Here is a 16,348-nt window from a genome sequence, read left to right on the forward strand (position 1 = left end):
GAATTTCATAGCTATCATGCTATTAATGTACTAGGGGCACGGGTGTCAAACTTGCGGCCCGGATGCGCCACACACTTGCCACGCCCACCCCTGGTTTAGGAAAGGGGGGAAAATTGTGATATGTCACGTGATGACGTGATGTCACGAATTTCACACTCGTGTACTAGGGTTTGGAGCAATAGATCTCAGGCATTTACCCTCCCTTGCTTTTTGTTCAGAGAAATCTGTCAGACTGTTACTCAGGATATGGCCAAAAGACATCCATGTGTAACCTCCATTTTATTTCAACTGTTTTTGCAATGTGTGCAACCAACATCAACATACTGCCTACCTGCACAAGTCAGACGGTTCTTGGAAAAATACAAATACAAATACACTTTAAAGGCCTTATTTTCTCCAGTTAAAGAATTATGTGAGAGAGGATCAAAAAGTACTGCCCCCATTAAATATAAACTATTTTTCAGCACTGCCACAGAAGTGATTATATAACTTTATAGTTCTGTTTTTAAAGGGTTGTCTTATCCAAGCTTAATTTAGAAATACTTTTTTAAAAAGCAGTTTTAATACACCCGTATGGCTAGCAACTTTACCACCAACCATCAGCAAATTTCTGCAAAAGTTTGCAATTATCCTAACTACAACTATGAACCTATCACTTGATGAATGAGAGAGACCATAGAAAGAAACTTTATCAATGCCAATTAGCTGGGACAAGGACAGCTATAAGCTATAAGTAGGAAAGGAATTAAACAGTATTAACCAGATAAAAAAACTTGGTATCATCCAGATCTTTTGGACCTGAACTCTCTTCTGCTCCAGCCAGCATGATTAAGAGCAAAAGATGTAGAAGTTACTGACCAATATGTTCCATTTGCCTGGTATTAATCATTTAATTCTATGCACATTATGACTTAAATTTAATCTGTACACTTATATTTTACATACATACTGTATACATCAAATTTTGAGAGATATGCCAAAAATAAGAATTTAGAAGAAACATTTTATAAAAGATAGATGATAGATGAATTGATGAAAATTACATGTGCGGCCATGCATGACGCTTAATTCACTGTTTGCACCTACATCTCAGTTTTTCTTATTGTCATCGACATTTTGTTAATTTCCTGTCATTTCCATTTTTCTTTCTGTATCAGTTGAACAGTATGCTTTGAAGTTTTCAACACAATGACAATAACACTATTATTAAATAAAAAGTCCACAGAAAATGAGCCAGTGATATTTGGAAAAGAAATCGTAATTTGCTTTAACAGCAGAATACTAGGATCCCTGCAAAATAAAATTTCTACAATCCCCATGGTAACAGGTAAAACTTTGGTCAGAACAGAAGTAGGCCAGCTGCTCACTTTATTTTCTAGCAACCCAAGTCAACAAAATTAGTACTTCTGAATCGGATCACTCTCTTACTGGAAGGTACTGTTGAAGTGCCACCTTACCTCAACCTATATATTTGTTTTTCTCTTTGATCTTTGCTCAACCTGACCATTACAAGTTAAGTACAACAGGAAACCTCACTGCAGAAGGCAATAACAAGAACAGTATACCAGTGATAACACTGATGAGGTGATTGATAGTAATCATAATACCAATAACATTTTTTTTAAATCAGCCCTAAAACATCCAGATTAAATACCAAGAAACACTGACCTTTGACGTTAATGCTGCAACTGAAGTAAATATTTTTATTTATATTTACTTTGTAATGCTTATTTTTTATATATATAATCATAGAGATCCATAAAGAAGATAAAAAAATGTATAACTTGCATTAGAAATCTTATTTGGCCTCCCTCAGTTTCTGTAAATTAAAGCAGACTTAAGGCGGGAGGTTTTATTTTTACTCGCGTCTTAAAGGAATGCTATTTATTTATTTAATTTATATAGCTGCCTATCTCATTTATGTGATTGTGAGCAACTAACAGTTAAGAACAGTTTGAACAATGCTAGCATTTTCTTTGCAGATGGTTGATTGTACTATTGATAAAAACTCATGTGCAGAAAGAGAAAGTTTGAGGTTGGTCAACAATTATAAGAATCTAAAACTTCTAGATTTACAGCTTCTTGAGGAGGCCGTGCACAACCACTGTCTTCAAGGAAGGCAGTTGTAGTCTTTCTCTCCACAGTCACCTTCCTGTCACGTTCATAATTCAGAGGGACAGAGATTCAAATTACAGGTGATACAGACAATGTCTAAGGGAACTCTTGTCCACTTCTTTTGGACTCATAGATTTCCACTTACCTCAGATAACCTAGCAAGATATGATCTTAGTCACCGCCTCAAGACATGATCACCGAGTTCATTTAAGTCTGAACAGATCTGTGCAGTTTTAATAGATGCTCATACACACACAGAAATACATGAACACACAAATACCGGTACTTGTATAATTCAGCATATTGTAGATACCTAATATAGTGAATGTAAGCCATGAAAACTCATACAATAAAGTGTTTGCTTTTAGGCTAGTAAAAAATAAATGAAGGAAAGCTTGTAATGGAACTATTCCTTGAAATCTTATGTAAGTTCAGATATCTTGCTTTTTTTAAAAAAATATTCTTATCATCTATGTGGTCTCATTGATTCTAGAAATGTAAGTGGCAAAAAAAGGATCAAAATAAAACTATTTAAATGCCATTGAATTTTGTTTTAAGATTCAGGATCCAATCTGGGTCAGTCACTAGGACCAAAGTTTTTGGACATTTGCTGGACCCCATCCTCAGGGAACTTTTGTTTATGATGTATTGGCTTATAATGTATTACACAGGTAATCTTTGATATAGGATCACAATTGGGATCGTAATATCTGTTGCTATGCAATGCAGTCGTTAAGTGAAATGCACCCAATTTTACATTTTTTACTATGGTTAATAACTCAGACCGTTGTTAAGTGAATCACAGGATATTTGAGTGAATCCAGACTGGAGTGAATTGAGTTAGCTTATTGGAAGCTCCCTGGGAAGCTGTAAATGGCAATCACATAACCTTAGGATATTGCAGATGTCATAATACATATCACCCACATTTTGATCAATGATTGTGAGTAACTGTGACGATTGTTAAGTGTGAAGACAGTTTGCAAATTACTTTTTTCAGCACCATTGTAACTTTGTTGGTAGTAATTCAAGGACTACCTGTAATGCACTGAATATAATTTTGTTGTCCATAGGCTTTTATCTGTCTTGCTTCAGCAGTCAGATCTAAGTGAAATTAATCATCAGGATAATGAGGTAAGCAATCAAATCTCCACCCAAATATATTCCATAATGTAGAATTAGAATATATTTTAAAATGTGGTCTCTGAGACAGTGATTCATGCTAAAAGATCTAAAATCAACTCATACTATTTAGCGTTCTGGTGAGTATTATTTTCTGTGCCGAAATCAGAGGTGGTATTCAGCAGGTTCTGACCAGTTCTGGAGAACCGGTAGCAGAAATTTTCAGCAATTCGGAATACCACCTCTCACTGGCCCCGCCCCCATCTATTCTCTGCCTCCCAAATCCCAGCTGATCGGCTAGGTCTTCTTTTGTTGCCCTGCATAGGAGAATGCACCTGAAAAGCAGGTTAATGGGGAAGGGAGAGAATGGAGATTTTGCAGTATCCTTCTCCTGCCATGCCCAAGCTACGCCCACCAAGCCACACCACGCCCACCAAGCACGGTAGTAAAAAAAATTGAATCCCACCACTGACTGAAATGCATTGTGAAGGCAAAAAAACGAGTAACCTGCCCTGTTTGCAATGTGCCTTTCAGTTCCTCCTAAGCAGAATTTGACAGGTAATGAATGATAGCAAAAGAAATGGAGCAGTGGGAGAGATGGAAGAAAGAGCAACTCTTTAGATTATGCATCTTTTTCTAGAAAATAGAGTCTTCTGACTGCAGTTGCTAAAAACTGATAGGCCTTTCCTACCATTTTTAAGCAGGAAATATGGAAACTAGTGTGAAAACTATAATGTGCTGAAGTTAGCATAACTACAGAAAGTATGAGAAAGTCTACTTGTGCATATTTTTATCCTTACCTCACTAGAGCTATTTAAAAGAATAGAAAAATGGAACAATTTTTCACAAAGTAGCTTCTAATATATGCTAAGGCATCTTAGTCTTATTAGGATATATCTATTTTATTCTAGAGAAGAAAAACTCTTTTTCTTTATGACCAATTAGAAATGGTGGAAAATATTTGTAGCTTGGGTGATAGATGTTGGTAGTGGTTTGTTCTCTGAGCTTGTTCAGTTTCGAACATTTCGTCACCAAGCTAGATAACATCATCAGTAGAACTTTGGTTGAAGTGTATTGTTTCAGTTATATTTTGCTTTTATAGTCTTATGTGATCAGTTGGTTATGTGACCAACTGGTCATGTGATGTGAGAATCATCTGGTGGTGAGGTCACCCTGGCTGGAGGTCATTGTGAGTCGGCTGGTAGTCGATGCCATCGTCAGTTGGTCACTCAATTTATGACCAATTCTACCTCCCAGATCAGGTTTCTCACCCGTAGCAGCTTAAAGATATGTGGACTTCAGCTGCCATAATTCCCCAGCCAGCTATGTTGGCTTGGGAATTCCCAGGAGTTCAAATCCACATATCTTCAAGATTGAAATACTGGTCTACAAAAAGGATATGTTAATTAAAGCTCCAATGATTTTGTTGTGATTTTCAGGGAATGACACCACTTCATTGGGCTGCATTCCACAATCAGCCTCAGCATGTTCAGACATTGTTGCACAAAGGATCAGATCCAACTTTGGTGGACAAAGATTTTAAAACAGTCTTTCACTGGGCAGTTCAGGTAAGGAATAATTGCTAACCACGTAGTGCCTCTTTTGTCTCCATATTGCATCTTGAAAGGGGAACGAAAAAGAACTATAATCCTACTCACAGCAGAATCTGAAACCTGACCAAATCTATGGGAGGAATATATGCAATGACTAATCCAGCTGTGTCTCATACCCCTCACACTGAGAATGGCACTGTAGGGTACAGTAGAAAACCAAGAAATGTAAATAAGATCAGTTATATCCATATCCTCAAAGATAACTTTAGCATGCAAAAAAGGTGATTTACCTTTTGTAAAAAAATTGCTTTACTATAAGGCTGTTTAAATTCAAGAAATGTAAAAATGCTGGCTTCTGGTTACAAGAAAAGGAACCTAAACATAGCTTTACCACTATAGATGAGATCCAAATTGCAACCATGATCTTGGGTAAGGCTGAAGTTATATTACCGCATGGTGTTGTCAGGCAAATGTTAGCACACTAGGGCTCCAGATGGCCTAAGGAAGCTAACAAAAACACTAACCTCCCTTTCTCTCTTTTTAAAAATGTTATTAATAAATTAGGATCCAGCACTAGAAAAAGAAATGTCTGATGCCATTGCCATCTCTAAAATTCTTAGCCAATTTTCAAGGTAATATTCCCCTGGTATTATATCAGGGCCCAAAGGCATTTTTAGAAAAATAGTGTAGTTGCAATTGAAGTCTCATTTAAATTAAAAAAATTATTGAGCTGGTTAAAAACCAAGAACTTGATGAGCAATAATTCAATTTGGATAACCCTAACAGAATATTTGTAAGTAAAGCAATATGTGTACAGGTCAAAAATGCTTAAAGATCTAGAATTTGTTCTTAGCAATGTTGATAATAACATATTCTCTATGTGCATAATTGGTTTTCAGAGTGGAAACCGGATCCTCTGTTCTATTATCCTGAACCACCATCAAGGCCCATCAATAATAAACTACGATGATGAGAATGGGAAGACTTGCATTCATGTTGCAGCTGCGGCTGGATACAGTGATGTTATTAGTGAGCTGGCTAAAATCCCAGAATGCAACCTGCAGGCGCTGGATGTGGATGACAGGTGGCCATGGAAACAAAGAGAAGAGCTGTCTGTGGCTTTGCTTGCCTAACCCATAGTTGAAAGAGGGTTGACTGCTTTTGAATGCAACAGGGGTCCTAATGAAAGAGTTTCTGCTTGGTCTTTTCTTTGTTAAACAGCAACTAGTCAGTGGGACCTCTAGTCTGTCTTCAGCTAAATAGTCACATGTTTTTAATGAATGCACATATTATACATGACATATTAAGTCAGATAAAGCAGGAGGCTTATCTTGCAATCCAGGGATTGCAGGGAAGGGGAAGGACTTATAAACGTGGTCTAAAACATGGTGAGCAACTGGCAGCCCCTTTCCAATAACCTGTTAAGTTCAAACATTGAAAGTTTTCCTTTCCTGCATCCTGTTGGTTGTCAGAAAACATACAACAGAAAAGTAATGTGAAAAAGAGAACAAATGAGCCTGTTAGAAAGAAAGGGTTATCTCCATCAAATTTTCACTCTAGTCCTATTGTGGGTGTTAGCTTTACCTTTTGTGGAATCTTTTTCCCCAAGGAAAAGAGGTCCTTGATAGGAAAAATGCTGAAAAGAAGGGCATCTATCTAGGTGATCTTCAGTTCCAGCATTTTTATTTTAGAAATTCACTCTTGTTATCAGTTGAAGGATTGCAGTACTAAAACAGTGAATGTTATTTCTGTGTTTTTAAGTGAAAAAAAATCACAGAAAAACAATTTGGGATTTTTGTGTATGTATATAAGAGGAAGTCAAATACTTGTAACATCACAATGTAGGATGATTTTTTTATTTTTTTATTTTCAAAATAATAAAGTTCAGATAAGTAGTATGAATTATCTGGAAACAGAGAAGCTAAGTTACTGTAGGTCTGACCATTCACTTGGATAGAAAATACTGCAAGCCCCAAATAGTTTATGATACAGTAAAGGAAATACTTTTATTTCAAATTAATCAGATGTAGAATTTACAGTCAGTTCACACTGGGAATTCAAAGTTCAAATATTGGCATATGTGGCAAAGTAGTAATACTAATACAAAATCCTACTGACCAGTTCCAAATTATATCAGAATGGGAAGCCTCCCAACATAAGTTGTATTAAACTTGAGGTTTCAAAGAATGCTTAATTTAATTCTTTTGGATCGGAACAACTAGATGGAAGCTATCAGAGAAAAACAATGAGGCAACTCACATGCAATTGTTAACAAGATTTTGACCTCACTGCTCCCAAGAAAACTTGTTTTATGGGTTGTGGTAAGCTGTATTGTTGCTATTTGTCTCTGGCATGCTTGTGCATTGAAAGGAACTGATATCTTGCTCCAAGATCAAACTTTGGAAGAATTTAATCATCTCAACTGATTAACTTAACACTTATCTAAGGTTATGTAAATATATGAAAGACCTCTACAGATCTTTTTTGTCAGCTGTCAGAAATTCCATATAGTAACTGATATGGGAGAACGGAAGAGTGAGTTAAATCCCATGTAGGAGCCAGGTCTGATAAGGGCTAATATTAATCCCCTTGAATTTTACATGGTCAATTAACCCTCTTTAAAAATTCTCATGTCATGGTAACTTCCATTCATACTATGAAAACAATACCAATTGTCTTATCTAAATCTGAATTTTAAACTGCCCACTACTGTATGGATGTTTCTTTACTTATTTTTTTCCATTAGGACACCTTTGCATTGGGCTGCAGCCGCAGGAAAAACTGACTGTGTTAAGACTCTGCTACAGCTGGGAGTGGAAAGCAGCCCTAGAGATATCAATGAGAATACACCCCTGTCATATGCCATCTATTGTGGACATACAGCATGCATTGCGCTACTCTCTCAAGCAAACAGGTAGAGTCTTTCTCTTATAATAAACCAGATTTGAATTTTTCAATTAAGTATAGAGGTGGAACGGATTCTAAAGGTCTTCTAGTCCAACCCCCTATTCAAGCAGGAGACCCTATACCAGGAGTATCAAACTCATGTCATCATGGCTGCATCATGTGATGTATCGGGACTTTTTTCCCCTTTGCTAAAATGGGTGTGGCCGTGGCCAGCATGCCACATGACGCATACGGCCCATGGGCCAGGAGTTTGACAGCCCTGCACTATATTTATTTATTTATTTATTTATTTATTTTGTCAAATGCTTACAATATAATATAAATAAAAATAAACATAAGTTTAAATATAAGAAATAGGAACTAATAATTGGGGACAATAGGACAGGGACGGTAGGCACGATTGTACATGCCCCTTACAGACCTCTTAGGAATGGGGTGAGGTCAATAGAGGTTAGTTTGAGGGAAAAGGAAATATATTTTCAGACAGTCTCTCCTTAAAAATTTCCGGTGATGAAGCACGCACTTCTGGAAGCAAATTGTTCCACTGGTTAATTGTTCTCACTGTTAGAAAGTTACTCCTTAATTCCAGGTTGCTTCTCTCCTTGATTAGTTTCTATCCATTGTTTCTTGTCTTGGTGCTTTGGAAAATAAGTTGACACCCTCTTCTTTGTGGGGAATACTGGAATATTGCTATCATGTCACCCTTAGTTCTTCTTTTCTCTAGACTAGCCATACCCAAATCCTGCAATTCTTTTCATATTCATATTGCTGAATATGAGAATATTGCTGAGTATCAATATATTCATACTTCTGAGTATGATCATTCTTCAGTTGATCAGATGACTGATTATGTTTTCGTTGGGGACCACTGCAAGTTACCATGCATTGTAATATCTATACATATTAAATGTTTTCCTATTTCTCTATTCAAAGGCTATATCTTAATTCATCATGGCAATACCAAAATATTTTACTGCCTGGCCCAAATGAATTTTCTTTCAGAAGGAAAATTCTGTAACTCATGAACAGAACTTCCAGTTATCATGTCTTGAGAAGAGGTTCTGTTAAGTACTTTGTGCAGAAACTATACATCCTTTTTTAAATACTACCTTCCTTGGTTTGCTTCTTCTATTCTGTATTCCGCTGTTGATACCACCACTTTTTACAGAGTTGAGTTTCAAGGTATAATATAGCAGAGGTATCCAAACTTATTCAGGCCAGGCAACCTGTTAGTTTAAAAAAAAATGAAAAGCTTTAGTGCTAAAATAATTGCTGTTCCCTGTATTGTTGTACTATCAATGACTCTTACTAGGAATATGAAACTGGCATCAGGTGGTCATTATATTTCATAGCTGTTTACTGCACATTTTAAATTGGGTATATAATTCATATATACTAAATATAATAAATTGCAGTTTAGAAGACAACACTTTTTAAAGAATTAAAAGCACTTTAATATATCAGTACTTGCTGATATATATACATGCGCACAAACGTATAACCATTTTTCTTCCTTGTAGTACCTGATCAAATAGATTTATCAGCTTTTAGCAAGGCTTCAAATGATTTGCAAAATTTATTTAACTGGCAATTGAATGGCACAGCTAGAAAACAATATCTACCTTTATGCTCTATCAGAACTAGTTCTCTGTAACACTATGATGTCCATGTTAGCAAATGTTCAGATTTAATTGGCTAAACATAATGAAATTAATAACTCACTTTATAATGGACTAAAAATATGTTTTAGATTAAATTTACCACAATAACATGATTGTTCTATGAAAAGTCAATGCACTTCAGAGGTGGCATTCAGCAGGTTCTGAGCAGTTCTGGAGAACCGGTAGTGGAAATTTTGAGTAGTTCAGAGGACCGGCAAATACCACCTCTGACTGGAGATTTTATAGTATCCTTCCCCTGCCATGCCCACCAAATCACACCCAAAGAACCGGTAGTAAAAAAAATTGAATCCCACCACTGATGCACTTGTTATATACTCTGGTCATTTTGTGCAAATGAAAATAAGCAGTCTAATTTGGATATACAGTCATCTGGGGGTGGGGGGGGAAATGCATTCGTTTTCTCTAATTTTCTGAATGTTAAATGTGTCTTCCCCCAGTTAATAAGTACAATTAGCATTATTTTCTGGGTTGTTAAATTCAACAGTGGAAATACCTATTTACCTATTTATTTTATTTGTATCCCATCTTTATTATTTTTACAAATAACTCAAGGCAGAGAATATATTCAACGTACCTTCCTCCTCTTATTTAAGCCATTTTCCAAAAAATACTGCACAGGGTCAACAGTGTGGATTAAATGTTGGATTGTTCATGTTCACCTTCACCCATGGGAACTCACAGAATGACTTTAGAACAGCTGTTTTCTCTCACCTCAACTTACATTAAAAATTGTTGTGGGAAAAAATGGAGGAAACACTGTTATATTTATGATACCTTCAGCTTATGGTGAAAAGGCACAATATAAATTAATTAGTTAATTAAATTAGCTAAAATACATTACTTAGAATGAGGTTACTTTTTAAAAAAAGATCCCTTGCAAGCATTATATGAATACTATGCAGAATCATATTTTTGCTATGTTGGTGGAGTTTTATGTTCATCTGGTAACACCTTAGCTATTGAGTCAAACTTATGGAAAACTTATTTGCCCACATTTTATGAACATTAGATGAACGAAATTTGCCTCTGATTTTGTTACTGCTTTTGATGATCTCTCCTTTTTCCTGATAATGTCTTTTAAAATATATTATTTCTACAAGTTATTTTATACTTTGTAAAGTGCTTCAAGATGCTTTTGTCATGTTCAGGGATGTGTTGCTGGGGGTTCATGTGGGTTCATGAGAACCCCTAGCTAAAATTCTGCACAAAAAGAACCCCCAAATCCCACTCCTGGCTTGCCCCACCCATCTCAACCCACCCCTTCCATCCCACCCCGCCCCTTCCAGGAGTCCCCATGCAGCCCATTTTGGATGCAGGTAAGTGCAGGGGGCATGCAAAGGCTCAGGGAGGGTGAAAAACAGGCCTCCCAGAAGTTCGGGAAGGCCGGAAACGGGCCCATTTCCAGTTTCCAGAGCCCGCGGAGGCCATTTTCACCCTTCCAGAGGCTCGAGGAAAGCCTCTGGAGCCCAGGGAAAGCAAAAATGCCCCCCTCACCGCCATGGTACAGGCCGACTAGGCCACATCCACCATGGCCACGCCCACCCAGCAACCGGGCAGAGAACGCTTTGCTAAAATGTTTAAATCCCACCCCTGCCAATGTTGATACAATTTGCTTTTCTTTTTTTAAAGACCTGAGCTACTTCATCACATTTCTTCCCAGAACAATAAATTATCAAAGAAGGAAGGGAGATTCAGCATGCTTAACCAAATCTTCTCATCTAAAAAGAAAAAAGGGGATTGGAAAGTCAGTTTGAAGGAAAAGAGTACAGACAGATCCCAGAAAGAAGAGACCTCAGAAGTAGATGAGATTATCACCACATTTGATTGCATAATAGATTCCAGCTTTGATGGCTCATCCAAAGAGTATATGAAAACCACTGACCTTAAGAAAAGAAATGTAGACCTTAAGAAGTACCTCATTTCAGAAAACAAGACACCAGATTGCAATGGCTTTCCACCAATCAGAACACAAAGTCTCCCACCCATAACTGTGAGTAATTCTTTTTTAACAACTTCTCCCACTACGATCTCCAACATGAATATGGATAATGATTTTGCAACTTGGTCTCAAAAAAGCAGAAGTGAACATGATTTGTCAAGTCAAAGAACCAGTCGACAAGCTTCGGACAGCCCTTGGAAAATGGACAAAAACCAAACACCCAGATATAGATTCTGGACAACTGTGTCTTCCGATAATAAACTGATAGATGGATTGTTCCCAAACAGATCCCATCATGTGGTATGTCCTCCACATCTTCCCCATCTGACTAATTTATCACCAGGTAATTTTTTTGTTTTTTATTTTCTGTTTATTTAGTGTGAGCTAAAGGAATTCTAGATATGCTGAAAATAATTGAATCATAATAGCAGTTTCCAGATTGAAATATCCCAATCTTCTATGCTGAAGAGTGGTTCTTCTCTTAAGAAATAAGAATAAACTCAGCTTCCAAAGTAGGGTTTTTTTCCAGGCAACTATCAACTGTCATCTCTTTTAGTCCTTAAAAGCACATATACCTGTCCACACAATGCACTGCCACCAAGAAACCATGGTTTATTTAATAACCATCGTTATATTGGTTTATAAATTATAAATTTGTAAGGAACAAGTTGAACTACAGAACACATTGAACTACATAAATTACAGTATAAGTTAGTAGTATATATGAATTAGCCATCTCTTTAATGCTCTCAGAGTAGATTAAAATGAGAACAGGTTGGTTTCACACAAAATTCAGATAAACTCATTTATGGGCAAACTTTTCCTACTGCATTTACAGAACTGGACTAACTTTAGATTATTATAAAGATAATTCTTCTTAATTATTATAAAGACAGTTCATTTAGAGACCATTCAAAGTTACAACACTGAAAAAAGTGACATGACCATTTTTCACATTTATGACTGTTACAGCATCCCCATGGTCACATGATCAAAATTCAGACACTTAGCGACTGGTTCATTTTTATGGTGGTTGCAGTGGCTGGGGTCACGTGATCAACTTTTGCAACCTTCTGACAAGTAAAGTCAATAGGGAATCCAGATTCACTTAACAACCATGTTACTAACTTAACAAATGCAATGATTCACTTAACAACAGTGGCAAAAATAATAAAATGGACAAAACTCACTTCACAAATGTTTCACTTAGCAACATAAATTTTGGGCCCAATTGTGGTCATAAGGAGTACCTGTAATTTCAAGATAAAACAATTTTCTCAGATTTTTAATATTTTTTGTTGTACAGTAACTTTGATTATTTTGTTGTCCATACTGATTCTTTAGAAGTACAGCATGTATTATTGAGCTTAATTTAAAACCAAAACCAAAACCATCTTGGTAATTTCAGCTTCTGAAACCAGCCCTGTATTTTACTGTTCCAAGAATTAAATGCAGGATTAAATAAACCTTTGCAACTGCTAGGAAAGTAATGTTTTGTACCAGCCTCTATTAAGTATATATTCTTCATGTAGCAGCGTGATCTTATTTTGCCCTAATCATATATTCTGTGGAAGTAGAGAATGAATACAAATTATCCAATCTATTCTCAGTCCCATTCATATATTGTTTTCTGTGTCTTTTCAAAGGAAACTTGTTTAATTGTGTGTGTGTATAATACTTACTTCCTTTTCCTTTTCTAGAGAAAAACTTTCAGCATACCACTTTAGAACTTCCCAGAGTAAAAGACCTAACAGCTATAAGGAACAACCTGGCCCCCATAGTAAAACATGGTGATCAAAAAGGTAAGAACGGTGGTACAAGATCTTTTCTTTTTAAGTCTTCTAAGTTTTCCCTTAATGCAGAAAATATAGGATATAGACAATACAAAATATTGTACCTGTATTTTTTTACTATTAAAAATGGTCTAAGACAGGACAAGTCTTCTGCATTTATCACTTGCAGTAACTGACCATCTCAAGTCTATCATTACGTACTTTCAAGAGGAACCAAAGTGCAGGGTACAACGATTTCGCATACCACATGTGCAGCAAATTATTATTATTGATTCAGTCACTTCTGACTCTGCGGAATCCAATCTGGGTTGGTCTAATACTTCTGATTCTGACCCAGTCACTTCACCAAGACTGTCTTCTGGTATTTTGTTTTTAAAAATCTTGTACAGTAATCTTATGCTTATGTCTTTACTGATAAAATGTAGTTACTTTGACTCTTGTCAGCCTCTTTTTCAATTATTTGTTCTTGGATTTGTTCAAGGTGTAGTCAACAATTTTATCCATTACCTGCCCTTTCTTTTTCATTTACATCATTTGTATCAGCTACCAATAGCTTATCATTCATACAAGGGCAATGAAAGCTCTGCAGAGACTGTTGCAATATACAGTATGTCCTTTGTGCATATTTTACAACTGTGGCTGTAAAATTATTTCTCTTCTCCCCCGATTCAAATAATATTGTTAGTGCCTTGCCCCCACCCACAAAAAAATAATTCTGTTGTTTTCTGGTAAGAAAAATAAGAACTACTACAAGCAAATCTCATAGTAGCACAGGTACTTACAATTGAGCCTAACATTTCTGTTGCTCAGTGACACAGTTATTAAGTCAATTTGCCCCATTTTGCAACCTGTTGTGTCACAATTGTTAAGTGAATCATTGCAGTTGTTACATTAGTAACATGGTTAAGTGAATCTGACTTTCCCATTGACTTTACTTGTCAGAAAGTCACAAAAAGTGATCACATGACCCCAGGACACTGCAACCATCATAATAAATATGAGTCAATTGCCAAGCATCTGCATTTTGATTATATGATCTCATAAGTCACATTTCCAATGCTGTTGTAACTTTAAATGATCAGTAAACAAACTATTGTAAGTCGAGGACTATCTGTATGTAATATGCAGTATTTTTACAGATAAAAATATGGGAACCCATTAACTAATAAGGGGGTGGGTTTCTTTAGTTACCTTAGAGCAGAAGTGTCATGCAGGGGCTTTAATTTGTTGGTTGGATTTGGTGGCCTAAATAGGTTTCTCCGACTATGAGTCTGTGTTGCAGGTGATGTAGCTAAGATTGTGAGTCTGTGTTGCAGGTGATGCAGCTAAGATTGTTACATGCATTTAGTACAAAATTTACCTTTTTCTCGACTTCAACATTATTCCCTTCGTTTTACACAGTCTGTATTATCTACTATTTGTTTCTGATGTCTCTCTTTGCACTTTCTTTCAGGCCAGCTATCAAGCAACCATGCTCCTCAAGGTGCCAGAGAGATGAATTTACTGTCTCTAAATTCCCTGAGAACTGAGACATCTGTTTTGCCACCAATGTTTGCTACCAAGTCCACAAAAGGAGGACATTCCCAGATTTACTTTCCATTCTCATTCTTATCACTGCAATCAACTGAGCCTCTGGGAACCAGCAAAGTCCTCCCAGCCATTCCAAGCCAGAAAGAATCCAGCTACACGAGTGAAATGCTTGATCAATCACATTGTGACTCATTCAGTGACTATTAGTGCAGAAGCCCCACGTGGTGGAAACGTGAATAAAAAGCACTAAAAATACTAAATGTTTGCTTTCTAATCCACTGCTGAAGGGCTAGGAAACTGATATTTTAAAAAGCAGATATTTATTACTGCCATTTTTTGACCCATTTAATTTTATCCTGTATTGGGAACATGCTAGCACTATGCAAATAAATGGAGAAACAAAGAAAAGGAAATGCAACTTAATTTTGCTACCTAAATTTTGCTCTAACTGCAAAGTAATCAAACAATACAAGTCTGACAAAGCACAAAAAGTTTCTAAATATGATATTCCTGTATATCTGGCCTTTTATCTCTAAAGTGTTGTTTGAATTCAGTAGAAGTTAAACTTTATTTTCTTTTCATTACAACCTGAGGAAATAAGTGCTGGCACATAATGAGAATGAATATTACTGTATTCTCAATTCCAAATAAGCGCCAATTTCAACGTGACTTGATGTTTTAATTCATCTGCTTAGAACTATTGGCTATTGTGGCAGCCATGAGTTGAAAACATAGATGACATGGAAACAAATAACAGCATTCTTCTTCCAATAACTTTAATTGCAAAGAAATAAAATGCAGAAATCAACAAATGCATGTATCTACCCATTTAGGGATTTTCCATATCATCATTTTAAGGAACATCAGCTACATATGTATTTTATACACCATTATTCAACTTATAAAAACGTAAGTCTTGTCAACAGACTTTCAACTGAAAATAGATCTGATGATCAAAGAATGTGAGAAAAAAAATCTGTGCATAAAACAGTTTTAGTTTTCAGGGCTCTTAAAAAACTAGATTCATTCAGGTCTGGATCAAATCTGGATACAATTAGTTCCTCTTTTTTCCAACCTTCTGTTATTTTTGTCAGTTTCCCATTTTTTAAGGAAGTATGTATAAAAATCAGCACATAATAGTCACAATAGGGCTGGCCCTGCTTCAGTCTTAAATTATCTGCCATCCCAGACTTGTTGACTTCAAGTTGATGGGTTTTATTATCAGTTCCTGCCATGACTCGCAAAAAGCTTCAGCTTCTAACAGCATTTAGACTTATATACTGCTTCATAGTGCTTTACACTCTCTAAGCGTGTTGCCCCCAACAATATCGGTCCTCTTTTTACCAACCTCAGAAGGATAGAAGGTTGAGTCAACCTTGAGCCAGTCAGGATCAAACTACTGGCAGTGAGCAGAGTTAACTTGCTACACTACATTATAATCACTGTGCCACTACAGCACCTAATCACTTTCAGAAATTGGTTGCTAACTACTTTTCAGTTACTAGAAAAGTTTGAATTGATACATTTTATAGTACAAGATGAGTTTCTTTCAATCCTTAGTAAAAAAAAGTTTTAAATATAAGTTTCAGGACTTAAAATAAATTCTGAAATAAACAGCAAAAGGGTCATTAGAATTTTAATTTTAGAGCTTTATAAATGGACTAAGGTGCCAATAAATTTGAAATAGGGTTTTGCAATATAATCTTT

At 36.1% G+C, this 16,348-nt stretch overlaps 1 protein-coding gene across 1 annotated transcript in view; it reads left to right on the plus strand.

The window, feature by feature from the left end:
* ANKRD55 (ankyrin repeat domain 55) overlaps positions 1 to 15,132 on the plus strand; it is a 35,952-nt gene extending 20,820 nt beyond the window's left edge. Inside the window, exons 5-11 of the mRNA XM_087954235.1 lie at positions 3,189 to 3,249; positions 4,677 to 4,805; positions 5,690 to 5,874; positions 7,537 to 7,704; positions 11,009 to 11,661; positions 13,019 to 13,120; positions 14,565 to 15,132. Coding sequence (XP_087810361.1) covers positions 3,189 to 3,249; positions 4,677 to 4,805; positions 5,690 to 5,874; positions 7,537 to 7,704; positions 11,009 to 11,661; positions 13,019 to 13,120; positions 14,565 to 14,848 — 1,582 coding nt within the window. The 3' untranslated portion in view covers positions 14,849 to 15,132. The remainder of the gene's footprint in view (positions 1 to 3,188; positions 3,250 to 4,676; positions 4,806 to 5,689; positions 5,875 to 7,536; positions 7,705 to 11,008; positions 11,662 to 13,018; positions 13,121 to 14,564) is intronic.
* The last annotated feature ends 1,216 nt before the right edge of the window (positions 15,133 to 16,348 follow it).

The sequence above is a fragment of the Notechis scutatus genome, chromosome 2 (assembly GCF_049901735.1).
Source record: "Notechis scutatus isolate UNSWTSFEM ecotype Mainland chromosome 2, rNotScu1.2, whole genome shotgun sequence".
NCBI lineage: Eukaryota > Metazoa > Chordata > Lepidosauria > Squamata > Elapidae > Notechis > Notechis scutatus.